General features: G+C 40.9%; 1 protein-coding gene across 2 annotated transcripts in view; it reads left to right on the top strand.

Annotated features, from left to right (window-relative positions):
• The window catches only part of BLM (BLM RecQ like helicase), a 43,674-nt gene extending 26,091 nt beyond the window's left edge, over positions 1-17,583 (top strand). For both annotated transcript variants that reach the window (XM_083184460.1, XM_083184459.1), the window contains exons 14-22: positions 5,863-6,023; positions 7,890-8,085; positions 11,029-11,219; positions 11,476-11,614; positions 11,700-11,899; positions 14,321-14,516; positions 16,506-16,628; positions 16,729-16,933; positions 17,297-17,583. In XM_083184460.1, the coding sequence (XP_083040586.1) occupies positions 5,863-6,023; positions 7,890-8,085; positions 11,029-11,219; positions 11,476-11,614; positions 11,700-11,899; positions 14,321-14,516; positions 16,506-16,628; positions 16,729-16,933; positions 17,297-17,474 (1,589 nt within the window). In that variant the 3' untranslated portion in view covers positions 17,475-17,583. The remainder of the gene's footprint in view (positions 1-5,862; positions 6,024-7,889; positions 8,086-11,028; positions 11,220-11,475; positions 11,615-11,699; positions 11,900-14,320; positions 14,517-16,505; positions 16,629-16,728; positions 16,934-17,296) is intronic.
• Positions 17,584-18,904: the final 1,321 nt, after the last annotated feature.

Below are 18,904 nucleotides of genomic sequence, written 5' to 3'. Positions count from 1 at the left end.
GTGAGGAATGTCTGTATGTTATAATTAACCCCTTACCGACGCAGCCTGTTTTTGCCTTCCTGACAGAGCCCTTTTTTTCAAATCTGACATGTATCACTTAAGTGGGGATAACTTTTTTTTGCTTTTACTTATCCCAGTGATTTTGAGAGTGTTTTCTCGTGACACATTGTACTTCAAGTTAGTGGTAAATTTTGGTCGATACTGTGTTTTTTTGTGAAAAATACCAAAATGTCGTAAAAAAATTGAAAATTTTGCAATTTGCAAAATGTTAAATTTTCTGCTTGTGAGACAAATAATCATACCACTCAAAATAGTTAATAACTAACATAGACCATATGTCTACTTTATGTTGCCATCATTATTTCAACCTCCTTTTAATTTTTTTTGGACACTAGGAGGCTTAAAATATAAATAGCAAATTCTCAAATTTTCAAGAAAATTTCAAACACTGATTTTTTTTAGGAACCAGTTCAGTTCTGATGTGACTTTGAGGGACTTGTATGTGAGACACCCCCATAAATGATGCCATTTCAAAAACTGCACCCCTCACAGTATTCAAAACAGCATTTTGGAAGTTTGTTAACCCTTTAGGTGTTTCACAGGAATTAAAACAAAGTGTAGGTGAAATTTCAAAATTTTTTTTCATTTTTTTTAGCAGATTTTCAATTTTAATACATTTTTCTAAGGAACACAGTAGATTTTACTAGAGAAATGTGACTAAAAATTGATTCCCCCAATTCTTTTGTTTTCATAAATATCCTATATGTGGCCCTAGTGTGCACGTTGACCAAACCACAGGCTTCATAATAGAAGGAGCACCTACTTGATTTTGGAGCCTCCTTTTTATGAGATTATTTTTTAGGCACCATGTAGGTTTCTAGGCATCATAAGATGCTAAAAGTTAGGAACCCCCCCACAAGTGACCCCATTTTGCAAACTACACCCCTCAGGGAATTCATCTAGGGGTATAGTGTACATTTCAAACCCCCAGGGGTTTTACCAATTTTGGTACAACTGGGCTGTGAAAATGAAAAATTACATTTATTTTTTTACACAAAAATGCAGTTCTGGCTCAAAATTTTTCATTTTCACAAGGAATGAAGGAGACAAAGCACCCCAAAATCTGTGCCGCAATTTCTTCCGAGTACGGCAATGCCTCATATGTGACCAAAAAATACCATTTGGGTGCATGGCAGGACTCAGAAGGGAAGGAGTGATATTTGGATTTTGCAGCACACATTCTGGTGGAATGAATGGTGGGTGCTATGTCGCATTAGCAAGACCCCCGAAGCACCAATACAGTGGAACCCCCCACAAGTGACCCCATTTTGCAAACTACACCCCTCAGGGAATTCATCTAGGGGTATAGTGTACATTTCAAACCCCCAGGGGTTTCACCAATTGTGGTACAACTGGGCTGTGAAAATGAAAAATTACATATTTTTACACAAAAATGCAGTTCTGGCTCAAAATTTTTCATTTTCACAAGGAATGAAGGAGACGAAGCACCCCAAAATCTGTGCCCCAATTTCTCCCGAGTACGGCAATGCCTCATATGTGACCAAAAAATACCATTTGGGTGCATGGCAGGACTCAGAAGGGAAGGAGTGATATTTGGATTTTGCAGCACACATTCTGGTGGAATGAATGGTGGGTGCTATGTCGCATTAGCAAGACCCCCGAAGCACGGTGAAATGATGAACCTAATAATCCATAGATGTGTGGTATATTTTAAAGCACTCCTTCATACATAGGCCGGGTTTGTCGGGGCAAGTTTCACAGTGGAAAATAGTTTGCTTTCGTATTCCCTTTTTATAGCAAACTTTGCACCTTTTTTGTGTCCTGCCCTTTTTTCCAGTGGAGGGGATTTCGTTAGGAAAATGCTGCCCTGATACAATACGGGGGCCAGTACTAGAAGTACTGGGGCCAGTACTAGAAGTACTGGGGCCCTCTGCCTGCTGGTTCCCAAATATTAGGCCCTTTATGACTTCCTCTTGAAAGTGCATAAATGTCCCCGTCTGGCTGGTAGAACGGAATAGTACGGAAGCGTTATACAGTGCCATCTGGATGATATACACGGCCAGCTTCTTATACCATATTTTTGTTTTCCGCAGGGCACTGTACGGCTTCAGTACCTGATCTGAAAGATCCACTCCGCCCATGTACTTATTGTAATCTAGGATACAAATAGGTTTTGAGGTGTGGGTACTGGTACCTCGTACAGGGACGGAGGTGGTACTGTCTTCGTGAATTGTTGTCAGTATAAGGACATCCCTCTTGTCCTTATATTTGACCAACAACATATTTTCGGTGGATTGTGCCCTGCTTTCACCCTTTCTCAGTAATTGGGCAACGTGCGTTTTTGGGAGGCCTCTTTGGTTCTTGCGCACAGTACCGCAAGCTGCTGTACCTCTTGAACCAAGGGCCTTAAACAGGGGGATGCTGGTGTAAAAGTTATCCACATAGAGGTGATAACCCTTATCCAGGAAGGGGTGCACTAAATCCCAGACAATCTTTCCACTAACCCCTACGAGGGAGGGGGGGCATTCTGGCGGTTCAATTCTTGTGTCCTTCCCTTCATATACCCTAAACCTGTGGGTGTACCCTGAGGTGCTTTCGCACAGCTTATACATTTTATGCCATACCTTGCCCTCTTATTGGGAAGGTACTGGCGGAATTTAACCCTTCCTTTAAAATGTATAAGTGACTCGTCTACACAAATGAATTTTTGGGGGATGTACATCTCAGCAAATTTGGCGCTGAAATGATCAATGACCGGCCTGACTTTGAATAGCCGGTCAAAGGTGGGATCATCTCTGGGTGGGCACTGTGCATTATCGTTGTAATGCAAAAATTTAAGGATCGTCTCAAAACGAGTCCGGGTCATGGCCATACGATGAAGTGGGGTGCTGTACAGAACATCTGTACTCCAATATTGCCTAATTTCTGGCTTTTTAACTATGCCCATATGTAACACCAGACCCCAAAACGTCATCATCTCTACTGCATCTACAGGGGTCCACCTAGCAAATGATGACGTGGGGTTTTGGGCAATAAACTGCTGGGCATATAAATTACTTTGGTCCACCATTAAATTTATAAAATCATCAGAGAAAAAGACTTTGAAAAAGTCAATTTCTTTGAGGCCTGTAGTATCAAATTGGATTCCTGGGTTGGCCAAAAACTCAGGAACCTGGGGCTCAAAATTGTCTGGTGGTGGGGTCCATACGAGATCAATCATTGGGGGGGGGGTCTCAGCTGCTCTACGGGGGCGTCTTTGAGGGGGTCCCTCATCACTAGAGGAGGAAGAGGAGCTTAAGACGAATGCAAATTCATCGCTTTCTTCACTGGCTGTGTCCGTGTCAGAGGCAATAAGGGCATATGCCTCCTCCGCTGAAAACAGTCTTTGCGATGATTGGGACATTTTTATTATTTTTGTGTAGGCGTGTATAGTGTAGGGGGGGGGGTACAAACTTTATTTCAACACGGGGGATATGTAGTGTGTATGTAGTGCTTTAACACGTGTAAGTTAAAAGAAAAAAAAAAAGCTCCTGCGCCAAAAACTGAGCACAGATGTTGGTCAGTAACGTCCGTCACTGATCAGCGGGCACAGGACACCCACAAAAGCACCGTGGGTGTAAAAAAAAATTTAAAAAAAGACTCCACAGCACCCTCCAAAAAAAAAAAATTTAAAAAAACTTCTGATGAGTCAAAGACAACAGGAATTTGATCCAAAAAATAAAAATTAGATCAAAAATGCTGATCAGTGATGTACGTCACTGATCAGCGCTCAGCGGGCACAGGACACCCACAAAAGCACCGTGGGTGTAAAAAATTTAAAAAAAAAAGACTCCACAGCACCCTCCAAAAAAAATAAATACAAAAAAAATGCTGATGAGTCAAAGGCAACAGTAATTTGATCAAAAAAAAAAAATTAGATAAAAAATGCTGATCAGTGATGTACGTCACTGATCAGCGCTCTGCGGCCACAGGACACCCACATAAATCACCGTGGGTGTAAAAAAAAAAAAAACCCACAGCACCCTAAAAAAAAAACGCTGATCAGTGATGCAACACTGATTAGCAGTGAGGGGCAGCAGGCACACAACTGTGGGGGCAACCTGACAGGGTATATATATAAAAAAAAAAACCCTGCACCCCAAAAAAAATGCTTATCTGTTAGTTTACACTGATCAGCACAAAAGGGGGGCAGCAGATACAAAATTATATCACACAATTTAAATCTCTGACACAATGACGCTGCTGCAGCAGCAGCACAAGCACCAGGAAGTCACAGCAGGAGCTGGCAGCACGGATGCCACCAACGCAGATCAGGTCAGTATAGGCACAGATGGGCACGGAGACCGCTCTGCACGCTGTTCCTGACCGGAATGGCGGCTGCAGGGCTGTCTCCGTTATTACATTTGAGGTGTAATGGCTGGGATTGGTCCGTCGGTCCGACGGACCAATCACAGCCTTTGGGGGCAGGTGGGGTGACACCCTTACACCCGGTGGTGATTGGTGCTGTACTTAACAGCACCAATCGCCACCGATCCCTGTGTCACCGGCGAACGTTATTCGCCAGTACACAGAAAACGCTGTAATTGGCTGTTCAATGTGAACAGCCAATCACAGCGATCGCCGATGGGTGGGGGCATCGCTGCCCCCCCTGGGCAATGAGGGAAGATGTCTGCTGTCAGGGACAGCAGACATCGTCCCTCTGTCACCGCGTCTATAGACGCGGTGACAGTTTAATGGCATGACGTACATTTATGCCATGTGTCGGGAAGTACATCCCGACCATGACGTAAATGTACGTCAAATGTCGGGAAGGGGTTAAACCTAAGGATGACCTATAAACACAATTTATGTAAATATTTTTTTCTAAATTTCTCAATAAGAAACTTTTATCTTAGGGGTGCCAGAAATGTATTCTGATACTCCAGGGTGCCATGATTCAAATAAGTTTGGAAACTATTGGTCTAGTGCAGGGGTGGGGAACCTTTTTTGTGCCAAGGGCCAATTGTATGGTGGAAAAATCCTTCGGGGGCCATAATTTCTCTTACAAATTGTCCTGCTGCAGCCGTCCCACACTCCGGCAGCTGCCGCTGAATAGGGCTGACAGTCTCCAGTTGCTGTTGATTAAGAGGAATCTCGCAAGAACTACGGACCTCTCACAAGAATTCCCCTGTACTTTACTCCCAGCAAAACCGCCGGGTGGGTAGGAGAGCCACTTAGACCGGCTACGGGGGCCGCACTGGTCTAGTGTATGGCCAGCATTGGACGGGAGTTGGTTGGTTAGTAATCTTTTTAATATTGGGAACGTACAGTACACAATATGTACAGCTTGGCAGACTGACACCTGACAGTCACACATCCCCGCAGTGTATGTCACATGTCTTGTAAATCCACTCTGTACTAAATCCCTGGCTCTGTTTTATACTGCTATCACAGCTTGCTTCAGCCATATGTTTGTTGTTGAAGGAAAATCTCCCTGCAGATTGTTCGTTCCTGAACACATAGGTACAGCAATATGTGAGGTTACCAGGCGAGAGGCAAATTAATTGGATTTAACCAGTTTGTCTAAATGACCATTTGTTGGCTCCCATCCATTATCTGATTTTACTTCCAGCCAACCGACTAGTTGGGTGGTTGGAAAGATAATCGTTCGCTGTATGGCCAGATTCAGATCTCTCTTATCCACATCAATTACTTTGTATTTCTGCCCAAAAAATGTCATTGTTATGCATTTGTTTAGGTTACTATTATTGTGTGTAAAATAATATAAAATTAACATTATAATAATTAAATCTGAAGTGCTAGAAAAAGCTATACTAGATGCTGACAAACTTCGTCTTGCAGAACAATCTGGGATCATTTATTGCTTGTCCCGACATGAGTGTGACACTGTGGCTGACACCCTGCAGAAGGAGGGCCTGGCTGCTCTGGCCTATCATGCTGGGCTCAGCGACTCTAACAGAGACTATGTACAACAGAAGTGGATTAATCAGGATGGCTGTGAGGTAAGACTGCGGGAGTGCTAGATCTTATCTTAAACCATTCTTTCCTCTAAATCAGTGGTCAGGGAACAGGGGTAAATTACCCCAAATGGGGTAACAATTAAATTCCTAGAGCTAATGGACGGTTGTGTTGCAGAGACACAGCCGGCCATGCATATGAATCTATATGCATGCCCGGCTGTTTTGGAAGCGTGACCGTCCATTACCCCCAGGAATTTTATTTAATTGCATATAGAATGTATAAATAGATTCTATATGCATGCCCGGCTGTGTGTGTTACAGTACTGTAGTGTACAAGGACCTGACGCATCAGGTCCTTCTGTATAACCTGTTTTACAAATGTTGTACCACACACAGCCGTATATGGTAATCATCATCAATGGCTGCCAGGCTGTGTACCGTACGAGCAGGATTTATCATCAATTTCTGGGGGTACAGTGTGTATTACAATTATATGATTTCCTTCCTTTCAAATTAAGGTGGTAATAATGTCTCTAAACGTATCTAAATATATTTTGGGGTAAAATGCTCTAAAATGACTATTTCTGATTCTTGCTAAATACGTACGTCATGGATACTGCTAGGGTGGCCAATCCCGGGCCATTTTTTTCAATCCCTGGATTCTGGATTGAAAGACTGTCAATTCCGGGATTGACCTCCTGACGGGGAAGAAGTTGAACATTGCGTGCGGGGACTGGCGAACAAGAAGTGTGGGGCCCAGCAGGCAGCGCAGCACAGGGGCTGTCTTAACTTCTCAAATCTGCAAGTGTCACAGCCGGCAGAAGAGACAGACATTAGCCGCCTGGCATGTTCTGCTGCCGCTGCCTGGCACACTAAGCAGACACTCCCCACACGTCCGCTGCTCACCCGTGGTTACAGCCTGATGTGGTCCTGACTCCCAACACAGAGCAGCTTGCTGGCGTGCCATGGACCAGTGGATGTAGCGGAGGGGCAGCACAGCATGTTTTCTGGGCAGCATCTGAGCCTAGCGCTGCTCATGCTGACTGGCAGTAAGGGATGAAATGCGCATGTGCATTTCTATCCCGAGATTGGCATCCCTAGATTCTGCATTTTAGGAGCCTCGGATCTCCATGAGCATCCCACTCTCACCATACTTAACCCTACTATTATTTTGCTCCTTCTTAATTATTTTCCAGTGTTCTGTTATCACTTGGACCCAACAGTGGTTCCTCCTCCTCCTAATAATAATTTTTTCTAGACTTTGTGCAGATTTTGGTGTCCTGTATATAGATCTGTTGGTATACCAAGTAAATTAAAAGTTGCCTTTCCACAGTGACTGGGAAATGGAGGGGGGGGGGGGTATTTTGTGTCGTACATTGTTTGTCCTTTACAAGGGCCATAGGAAAGTATGTATGGCATCCTCTCAGTGGATCTCTTGCTGTATAAGTATGGAGAATGAGGCAGGCTTATTCTCAGATAACCGTTACTGGCATTGACGGTACACTCAACTACGGTGATTGACCCTTCTTGAGCAATACATGTCAGTAGACCAGGTCTGGCAGTAAAGTTGTATTTTTCTTTGTTTTCTCTTTCCTGCCATTGAAAATGTATTTTAGATATTCCACAACCTGTGCCCTTTTGCTTTCGCAAACAAAAAAAAAGTAGGGATCCAATGGCCAGGCCACTCAGGAGTTTGAAGTCTATTCTATCTTTAACTATTCTCACAGTTTTGAGCTTGTTCCTGAGCAGGTATTGTGAGGAGCAGTTTGTTTTTCTTAAAGCAATAGCTTTGAAACATTACCCCATTTTATTTGTGCCCTACAACTTTATTGAAAAGAACTTAATGGAAAGTACAACAAAATCCCCTTTCACTTTACTTCTACTTATTGTTCTGCTTTTGGACTGCAGGTAATTTGCGCTACTATTGCGTTTGGAATGGGCATTGATAAGCCGGATGTGAGGTACGTCATTCACGCCACTCTTCCGAAGTCTGTGGAGGGATATTACCAAGAGTCTGGTAGAGCTGGCAGAGATGGAGAGATGTCCCACTGCCTTCTGTTCTACAGTTACAGTGACGTAACAAGAATACGAAGGCTGATACAGAGTAGGTTACTTTGTCCTGATTCGAAAATAAACATGATGGGTGTGTCTACTGCTACTCCAGTATGTGTCCTTAATCGTGGGGGGTTGCTTTTATCCTTTTTTTTTTTTTTTATATATATGTTTATTGGGGTTGTTTTTTCATATAAAACATTACATTTTGTAATACAGTACAAATCTGGTAGAATAGACAAGTCGCACAGTTACAGTAGAAAAGTGAACATTGTTACACTTGTAACAAAAGATCCTAAACATTGGTCAGTATGAAAAATTGTGATGGAGAGCAAGGACATATAAAATCCAGACGGCCTCGAACCCCTGTGGACTAGCCATTTAGTAAGTACCGGTTGTGTATCCCTTATCCAAAATGCTCAGGACGAGGATAATTTTGGATAACGGATTATTCCGTATTTCGGAATATATTTATATTTCAATGATGTATCTTGCGGTTATGCTGTATAAACACATCAACCATATGAAATACACACAAATATATTTTATTTGTGCATAAAACAAGGTTTTAAATCATGAAACTAAATTTGTGTACTTCTCAGGCACTGAATGTGAATGCCAAGCAATAATTTTCTTGCACATGTTTAGTGGCAGTTACATATCATGTCCTTAGTATTGCTGTTACAAATGTCCCCAGTAGGTTTTTAGCAAGAAAATGTTTTTCTTGGAATGTATGGTTTTCGGAATAATTTGGATAAGGGATAGTCACACTGTATCCGTTTTCTGCCTAAAGTAAGAATTACAAACTGTAAGGGGATAAGATGTTTTTGGTTCCCAGAGATGCCCCAAGTAGAAAAGTTGAGGCCCAGTATAGACAGGGAGTCTAATTTCAATTGGAGTTTAAAAGTACAATTGATAAACCACAGAATCTTGCACCAAAACTTTTTAATCTTGTGGCAAGTCCAAAAACCGTGCATACTGTATATAAAACATTGAAAGTACCTCATTTCAAACCCTTAACAGAGGCATCGGGAACCATAGACGATCACTGACTGAGTGAAATAAAAGCCTGTGCAGAAATTTCATATGAGTTTACTTCAGCTGTGCTGAGTGGAGGGATTTGAGAATCTTTTGCAAGATCTTCAATGACACAGGTCTCGCCAAGTCCTCTTCCCAGGCTGACACACTACGCGACAAGAGTTTTCAGATTTGAGTTGGGTGAAATCCCAGCAGAGGAGTTTAATCGCTACTTGTTTCCTAGCACGGCGCCACCGATTTTAATTGTAAGCCATCGGGTCGGAAAAATCGGGTCAATCACATCACATGCGACCGACCCGATTTTTACATTGGAACCAATGTAAAATGCCCCCCAGACCCCAATTTTCATTGTATACCCAACCTGATGGGTCAAATGCCCCCCCATTGTTAAAGCCACCTCACGATGAACGCCAACCCGAAGCGTGGCGAGCGGCGGCGGTACGTGTCCTCCGACCTTTTCATACCCCCACTATCCACATCAGCGTGGAGTTGATTTAATATAGTGTGGCGAGCGCAGCGTGCCCGAAGCGTGGTGAGGGGACGCGCATTACTTCACAGGTATTACGCGTCCCCTCTCGGGGCTCGCCACACTATAGAAGTCAACTCCATGGCGACGTGGATAGTGGGGGTATGAAAAGGTCGTAGGACACGTACCGCTGCGCTCGCCACGCTTTGGGTTGGCGTTCATCGTGGGGTGGCGTTATCAATGGGGGGGCATTTCACATACAAATTACCCATCAGGGTGGGTATACAATCAAAAATCGGGTATGGTGGGCCATTTAACATTGTTCCCTATGTAAAATCAGGTCCATTGCATTGGTCACATTGTATGCCATTATAATGGCATACAATGGACCTGATTTTACATAGGAATTTAACATTGAATACAATGTAAAATTGGGTCGTCGCATCGCATGCCATTATAATGGCATGCGATGGACCTGATTTTACAATTGTCGGGGAAGCCGTAAAAAAGCCCGAAATCGGGTCAGTCGGGTCCCATCGCATACCTTAACTTGAGGTATGCGATGGGACCCGATGGGCGCCGTGCTAGGAAACAAGTACCGTTTAATCCTATATGGTGAAAGGGAAACCATAGCTGTCATTGAATTAAGAGGGTCTAAGAGCAGTGTAGGGTCATAAGGTGGTGGCAGTAATTGGTCATAATGCCTTAATTGTAAATAAATAAAGTTATAAAGCTGAAACTTAGCAGCTATATCAGTAAAGGAAGAGACAGAGCCTCCAGGGTCAAACACATCCTTTATAGTTAGTGTACATTTTTGTCACCAGACAGCAGATTTAGTGTTGTCAAAAGCAGCCGGAAAACGGATTACCACAAAAGGGAATACATTTGGAATGGGCAGGTTGTTTCAAAAGTTTGTTGCCAGACCACCACGCTAAATAAGTCTCCCAAAATAAAAGGGTTTGATTTTGCTACTGCAGGTAAGGAGGACCGAGCTGTATGTAGTAAGCTGGACAGAGCATATGGTTGAAGCAGATCTAGTTCAAGAGCTAAATTAGAATAGGAAAAACGTGAAAGTAGCCAATCCCAAATGTATCGGAATGCGGCAGCTTTATAAAAGTCTAATGTCCGGGACCACCATGCATCCATCTCCAAATTCTCTGTTCTTGCGTATTCACTGTTGGCTTGTTGTAGCAGTTAAGTTCAATGCTGTAGTTATGAATGACCATTGTACATAGTGTTCAGTGCTTACAAATTCTGATTTCGGGTATTATCCGGCAGCTGTCCAATCAGGTGTAACCTTCAATGTACAGTCACTGTGCTGGTAATGTGACAGTACTTATTGTCTGTGCAGTGTAAGTGGCCTCCCCAAAGTAGTGCAAGTGGCACACAATATAAATATGTTTTACTAAAATACAGGCCACTGATTATTTTCACACAAATATACAACACTATTTTCCTGCAAACCTGAAGTTGTTGTGTCCTCTTTCTCAGTGGAAAAGGATGGTAACAATCAGACGAAGCAGACACACTTTAATAACTTATACAGCATGGTGCATTACTGCGAGAATGTGCTGGAGTGTCGTCGGATGCAGCTTCTGGCTTACTTTGGTGAGCATACGTTTAATCCAAAATTCTGCAAGGAGAACCAGAGGGTGGCATGCGACAACTGCTGCAGGACAACGGTGAGGAGACAACAATGCTCTGTATTCACTAATTAGGCTACATCTGTATCTGGCTTATTCTAAAGGAATTTTCGAGGCCATTTATGATCTTAGTTTCATGAATGTGTGCAGTTATTTAAGGCAAACTGTTAAGGTCCATACGCTCCAATAGCAGCAGATGAGGGGCGGGGCCAGCGATAAAGTGGTCCAGTGTGTATGGGCCTTTAGCGATTGAACAGTATCTGTACAGCTTAATCTCTGTGTTCTGGTATTACAGCAATACAAGTCCAGAGATGTGACCGATGAGGTGAAGAACATTGTTAGATTCGTCCAGGAGCACTGCTCTACAGGCAGTGGGAGAGGGCAGAATGCCAAAAACCGGCTAACGATCAACATGATGGTGGATATATTTCTGGGTAGGCTGCATGGGTAAATACACACTTTTAAAGTATCAGAAAGGAATTCCCCAAGGGTGTTACAATTCTGATTTTTCTTAACCAGGTAGTAAAACTGCAAAGATCCAGACAGGTATATATGGAAAGGGAGCCGCTTACTCCAGGCACAATGCTGAGCGATTATTCCGAAAACTGATTCTGGAAAGGATTCTGGATGAAGAACTATATATTACAGTGAATGACCAGGCAGTGGCATACATCAAAATCGGAGAACGGGCTCAGACTCTATTGAGCGGATTCTCAAAGGTATGTGTCCGCTGTGGCACCTGCTGACTACTTGCAGAAAGCCACACAATACACCTACAGTACATCCACCTAATACAATTACATTTTATCCGATGTAACTGGACTGCTGCCACACCTATACAAGGAGCTCACCCTCAAACAAGAACACTGAACAGAAAAGGAATAAGGGATCCGGTAAATATTATAATCAATTAAATTGGACAAAATTTTATTTCAAATATTACATCACATCCATAACAATAAAAAAGACATAAATGTATTAAAAAAAATTGTAATAGTGCAATATGCAATATCCTGACCGAGAACCAGGCTTAATAATTATCTGTTTTTTGGGACATATACAATTTAAAAATGTTAGTATGTTCTTCTATTGAAGCTCAAACACTGATTAGAAGAAGAGACAGTGGCCATAAACTCACAGCTGAATATCCATACTGCGGCAAGTGCCTGTTCCACTAGGAGCTGGTTGTGGCTTTGTACTCACGGTTATGTGGCAGGGTTTCCTCGGTGTGTGCCAGTATAGCCAGTAGCTGGATGTGGTGCACAGAGTTCTGGTTCTTTTTTTAGGGGCCCACTAGTTAAAATGCTGCTATGTCCCGCTTCCTGGCTTCCAACGGTCAAGGTGTATTATCCGCGCAGAAGCGGGTAAGACTCTCTCCTCGGGCATCATCTGTGGTGGATCTTTTAGAAGTCCTTAACAGGTATCTCAGCTGCTGGGCTTTTCTGGCAGACCTAGCTGTATATTAACTAGCGGGTCCCGACAAAAGGGGGCGTAATATGGTGCACGAATTGCTATAGCTACTGGCTATAACGGCACACGCCGAAGAAACTGATGAGCACATAGCTGTGACAGTATGCCATATTCAGCTGTGAGTTTTTGGCCACTGCCTTATCTTCTAATCCACGTGGGAGCTCAAAAAGAAGGACAGACTGACATTTCTTACTGTATATGCCCCGTAAAACTGATATTTATTAAGCCTGGTTTTCAATCTGGATAATTAACCATGGTTACCCCTATGACGATACGGAGGTGTGATTAAAAATAAGAAGACTTCAAAACTATCTTGCACTATTACAATAGTCACACTGTGACTTCTCTTTAAATATATTTAACCCTTTGAGTGCCAACGTTGCTGTGAGCGATCCTCAAAATATCCGCTATAAATGCCACCATCTCTCACAGCAACTGTTTTTTTTTTTTTTTCAAATACAGCCAAGTCAGTTAATTGAAGCTTACTTAAATATTGCACCCAAAAAAAGAACAGTCGCTGTGAGCGCCGCTGTCATTTTTAATGTGTATATTTTGAGGCTCTCGTTGGTGGTCAAAGGGTTAATAAAAAGGTTTTCTTTTGACAAATTTCCTTGGCACTCCAAAGGCTTGAGAGAAAAATGTTTTTTTTTTGTTTTGTTTTTATAGTTATGGATGTGATGTAATAATTGTAAATTACCTTTTGTAGAATTAAATGAATTAGAATATTTACCTGATGTCTGGACAGCACTCCTGTATTCCATTTTTGTTCTGTACATTGCAGAAAACAGGCAATAACTACAATGCCGGCAGCAAAAGATAGTGAGGCCTATAAAACAAATTCTTAAAATTTTCAAACTAAACTGGTTTAGTCATTCATACAAAGCCCCATATTAAAAAAAAAAAAAAATCTTTCCTTAAGCAGTGTGTTCCATGCTTTTCCCCATATGTACAGTATGTTATAGTAATTAGTACAGCCCTTTGACTTTGTCCCACTTTTGTTAAGATAATTCAGATTACAGCAGTGCCAAATCAATATTTTTACTAGTAAACACACCCAAAACAAATGCTTTGAAAGTTAGTCTGCTACCTTGGGAAAGAGGTTTCACTTGCTGCCAAAAAATGGCAGTATTTCGGAGACACACAAACGGACACTCGACATATTACATTAGATATATATATATATATATATATATATATATATATATATATATATATATATATATATATATATATATATATATACACACACACACACACACACACACACACACACACACACACACACGGTGCCGCTCTCTTTGGATAGGGACCTTGCGTGACTACCGCCATGCGCCGGAACCACTGTCTGGCAAGAATGGGTCACACACGGAATGCGGGAATGGTACATTCTCGGCAATGGGACGTGCGAGTGTGTGAGACTTGTCGTCTGCCAGCTTTTCAAATATGGCGAGCTGGCGGAATGGCAGAGAGCGGCTCCATTTGTAGGTGATTTTAAGGTAACTAAATAGTTCCCAGGCAAGGTACACAAAATAGGGCCTACATCTTCTCCCCAGTGGTAACTGGGTATACATTAAAAAGGAATTTAAAAGATCACAGTTGGCTATTTAAAATTCTGGGATTTTTTTTTTTTTTTTATAACTTCAGTAATATCAGGCTCCCTACTTTCACAGGTTGAGTTCCAGGACACTGAAAATGCCAGCAGCATAAGGAAGCAGAAGGCATCTGTAATGGCTAGTACATCAAAGAGGGAGGAGATGGTGCAAAAATGCCAGGCTGAGGTTACGGAGCTCTGTAAAAGCCTTGGCAAAATCTTTGGTGTACATTACTTTAATATATTTAACACAGCAACCATACGAAGGATTGCAGGTACTTGTTTTTTTGTTTTTTGGTTTTTTGCACATCCGTATGATACAGGTTGGACAGGGCTGTGTAATAAGACTTTTAACCCTTTCAAGTCCAATGTCTAGTCAGGCTCAACAGCCCTAACGTTAGTAGCAGATGCAATGGTGAGCTTTAAAATAAGAACATTAACATCGTTCAATGTAACCATTAAAAAAAAAAAAAGCACAATTAATTTAAACCAGACTGTTTGAATCGAAAAAAATATTTGGACTGAAAAAGGTTAAACCACAGAGAAATAAATCTTGAAAACCATTTTTTTTTTTTTTTATTAATAATATGCATAAACGCACTTAGAAATAAATAAGTACACAAATAAATAGATGTGAGAATAAATGCGAGTGTATAGTTGTAAAATGTTAAGGGCACAAAGAGCACCTTAAAGTATAATAGAAAGGTAATTAAGTAAAAACATGTATACACATATATATATAAAAAGGGAAGGGGAAGGGGAGGAAGGAGGGATGGGGAAAGGAAGGGGAGGAGGAAAAGATTGATATATGGGGAAAGAAAAAAAAAATAGTTTTTGCACATATATAAAAAATAATAGAGGTGGAAATATAAAATGTGGGACACTGTTGTTAAAAGGAAAGAAAGACACAGGTGGAAACCAAAATGAAGGATATGATAAATGAAAGAAACCCAAAAATATAATCAAAGTGATGGAATAGGGGGAGGGGGGGTTATGAATGTGGGAGAATGAATGCAGGGGGGGAGTCAGATGGAAGGAGACGAAGACGTGGACACAGAAGGTGGATCCGTATTAGGGGCCCCCCGTAGGTACAGGGAGGGTCACATCGAGTCGCTAGTAGTTCATAGAAGATGTATGTCTAAACTATATTGTTCTCTTTTCTAATGTAACTAAAAAAAAAAAAAAAAATGTGTATGTTTGTATGCTATGTGAATTTTTTTTTAATATAGAATATTGTATTAAAAAAAAATCTTGAAAACCATAGGCTACGGGGATAGTTAGGGTTAAAATATTTACCGGGATCTTGTTGGCATACTGAGCATTGGGATTCAGGTGTTGTGAGCCAAACTGTCAGTATTTTGACACCCGAGACCCCTGATTCTCCACTACTGGTATACTGACTACATTGCAAAAGGATACACTTCAGCCATTGCACAGAATCATGATTTTAAAATGGTCAAATCTTTATTATTACTATTAAAATCATATACACAATTTCGTTTGATGCTTATGAGATTCTTTAGACAAAGCAAAATATTTAGAAAGCATTAATTAATTGATGAAAAAGATAGTTACAGTTGAAGTATTTACCCATGTTATTCCCAAGTATCCTCAGTAAGAAATAGGGGTCTTCTGCTTAGCGCGCCCAATTGCAGTGTCAACAGAACTGAACCAACATGGGTTTGGTGTTTTCAACTAGTCCATACCTGAGCTTTCTGAGCTAACTACACATTATAAAACGGGAACGTGTACTGTAGGCTTGGGCAACTTTTGTGTCCAACTATCCAGCACTTAGACAAAAATGGTATCTATAACAGGCAGGCTGCCCATCCATGGTGGGATTTTCATGTTTCTCTTCCATGACTGGTTGTCAAATTCCACCTCATATGCTTGGCAAAAATGAGTCTTAAATCAGAGATTATATTATAAATCTAATCTTGGTAAGTGTCCTCTTCCTTGCCTGTGGTGTCGCTGTCTGCTGTGGGGTTTCTAGCACAGGTCTGATTTGCATATCAGTGCTGATATACAGGCCACACTGTGTTAGAAGCACTACAACAGACAGCGACTCCCCAGGCAGGAAAGAGGAACTGCTTGGGTTTTCAAATATGGCTCGTGCTAGAATGAACACTAGTGTTATGTGGATGTCTTCTTCTGACGGTTAATGATTTCTTTATCCGCTATCTGGCATGCAATACACGAAAAAGTAGTTAAGTAGAAAGTTATGGAAAGCTGTAATGTTACGTATATGACTTTGTGTGTTCCAGAATCTTTGTCTCCAGAACCTGACGTTTTACTGCAGATTGATGGAGTCACTGAAGATAAGCTAGATAAATATGGAGCAGCGCTGATAGATGTTTTACAGAAATACTCCGAGTGGACACTTCCAGGTATGCCTCTTATTCTAATACAGAGCTGTATGCTGTTACGTTTCTACTTTTAAATCTTTTTCTTTAATATCTTCCATCAATCAAATGTCTGCCTTTACAGTAGAAGAAGTTTCCCAGAAGTCCACAGGGTCAACAAGCCACACTACAAGGAATTATAGTGACGAGGAAGAGGCAGATAGAAGCGGAACTTCCTCTTACTTCGCCTCTAATAGAAAAAATAGCACAAAGAGAAAAAATGCTCCGTATGTCCGGAAATCCAAGAAAAGGAAGACTGGAGGGGATGGTCAGCGTTCTCGCTCAAAAAGGTAGTTTGACTAATCCGTATTGATTTGTAGACATTTTATTTAGCAGCACTATGTAACAATAGTTCTGAATTAAGAAATTGGGGGTGAGATTTAATAGGATGAGAGATTCAGAAAGTGAGAGATTTGGTGAGAAATCTCCAGGTTTTTTAAAGCGGCAATCATTTACACTGCACAACCAGTTTGAATTTGCAGTGTAAATGATTGCCGCTTTAAAAAAAACTGGAGATTTCTCACTAAATCTCTCACTTTCTGAATCTCTCATCCTATGAAATCTCACCCTGGGTCTTGCTATTTTTTTTTTTATGTTTTTTAAACAAAATTATTATTATTATTATTATTATTATTATTATTTTTTTCTACTAGCGGTAACAACGCTACATACAACAGGAATAATGCTTCTGCTGCTAAACCATCAAGTGGCTATAACTGTGATTACAACAGTGGATCTAAGCCAAGTGCAGTGAAAAAACCCGGGTTCATGGCACCTCCAATGCCGCAGAACAATCGGCGTTTCCTGAAACCATCCTACACTTTTCTTTGATATGGACATTGTTACAAGAAGAATTATTTTTGCATTAAATTATTGTATTATATTTTTATTTTTAAATCGATCCAGATATCGAATGCTAAATAAATGTTTTATCGTGTTAGACATTGGTGTGTGTATTTTATGGTTACTAATACAAATGTTCATAGTTTGTATGAGAATTGTAAACACATTGCTGGTAAATAAGCTGTTTTCTCACTTTATACTGTAAATGTGACATTCGCACAGTGGTGTCTCCTTACATCTATCCTTTTTTATCTGTGTGGTGTGCTTTTTCCATGTGGTGTGCTTTTTTGTCAAGTTTAAACCTATGTCCTTTTCCATTATTTTGTGTCTTGCTTCACGAATGTACTAGGTAGTATATTGGTTCTGCTAATTTGCATGCCTGTGACACTCGAATCTGGACTATTTGAGAATAGTTATGCATAAACATATCTGTTTATACAAGTTCCTGTACTATAAATAATGATCATCGAATTAACATACAATTTTTGTCTTGTATATTTCATAATGCTTGGTGGCATTAATGGACAGTTAATATTTTGTGCTATAAGCGGAGATGTATGCTGCTGTTTATAATCATATTATGGACTTTGTGTTTTACCTCATCACTGCTGTGCATTATGCAGTGCTGAAATTGGCTACTGCAGTGACCACTTATTGCTGAAGTGTACATGGCTTAAATGGCTTCTTTTGAGGACTTTTTTTTATTTACTTGTTTGTTAAAAGTGAATAGAAAAAGGTCCTCAACACAGTTGTTAAAGGTAAAGAAGTAAGATTGCTTATTCATGTGATTCTGCTTTTAAGCAACCTACAGTATATTACAGTGGTTCCCTAACTTTTTTGAATCATGGCGCCCTAGAGCATCAATACATATTCAAGAGATCCCTTGTCCAAACATTTCTTACTTTAAAATTCGGGAACAAATATTAAATTAAGTAAATTGTGTTTATAGGTCACCCTTAACCATTTAAATGCCAACGTTGGTGTGAGCGATCCTCAAAATATCCGTTAAAAATACCGGCGTGGCTCAGAGCGACTGTTCTTTTAGTATAAATACCGATTCAATTAATTGAAGCGTAGTTAATTATTGCACCCAAATAAAAAAAAGAAGGGTTAATAAGGTTTGCTTGGCAATTTTCACACATATTTTGAAAAAATTCCCTTGGCACTCAAAGGGTTAATTGTGTGCCGAGGGCCAGCATTTGCTTCGATTTGTCCGCATATGTTATAATTGATGGCCACCAGCACTGGTTTTGCCTGTTACATTAACCATAAATAATATAAATTGGTCTTGGAACACACACCCAAGGCACCCCTGTAAGTGTCCAGAGGTACTCCAGGGTGCCTAGGCACACAGTTTGGGAACCACTGATCTATTAACTTGGGGCTTCAAAAGAAGGTTTATGCCTCCTTTTATGGGA

Source organism: Crinia signifera, chromosome 4 (genome assembly GCF_055691185.1).
Source record: "Crinia signifera chromosome 4, ASM5569118v1, whole genome shotgun sequence".
Classification (NCBI taxonomy): Eukaryota; Metazoa; Chordata; class Amphibia; order Anura; family Myobatrachidae; genus Crinia; species Crinia signifera.
The sequence above is the reverse complement of the archived record's forward strand: the minus strand, read 5'-3'. Positions and strand labels throughout refer to the sequence as shown.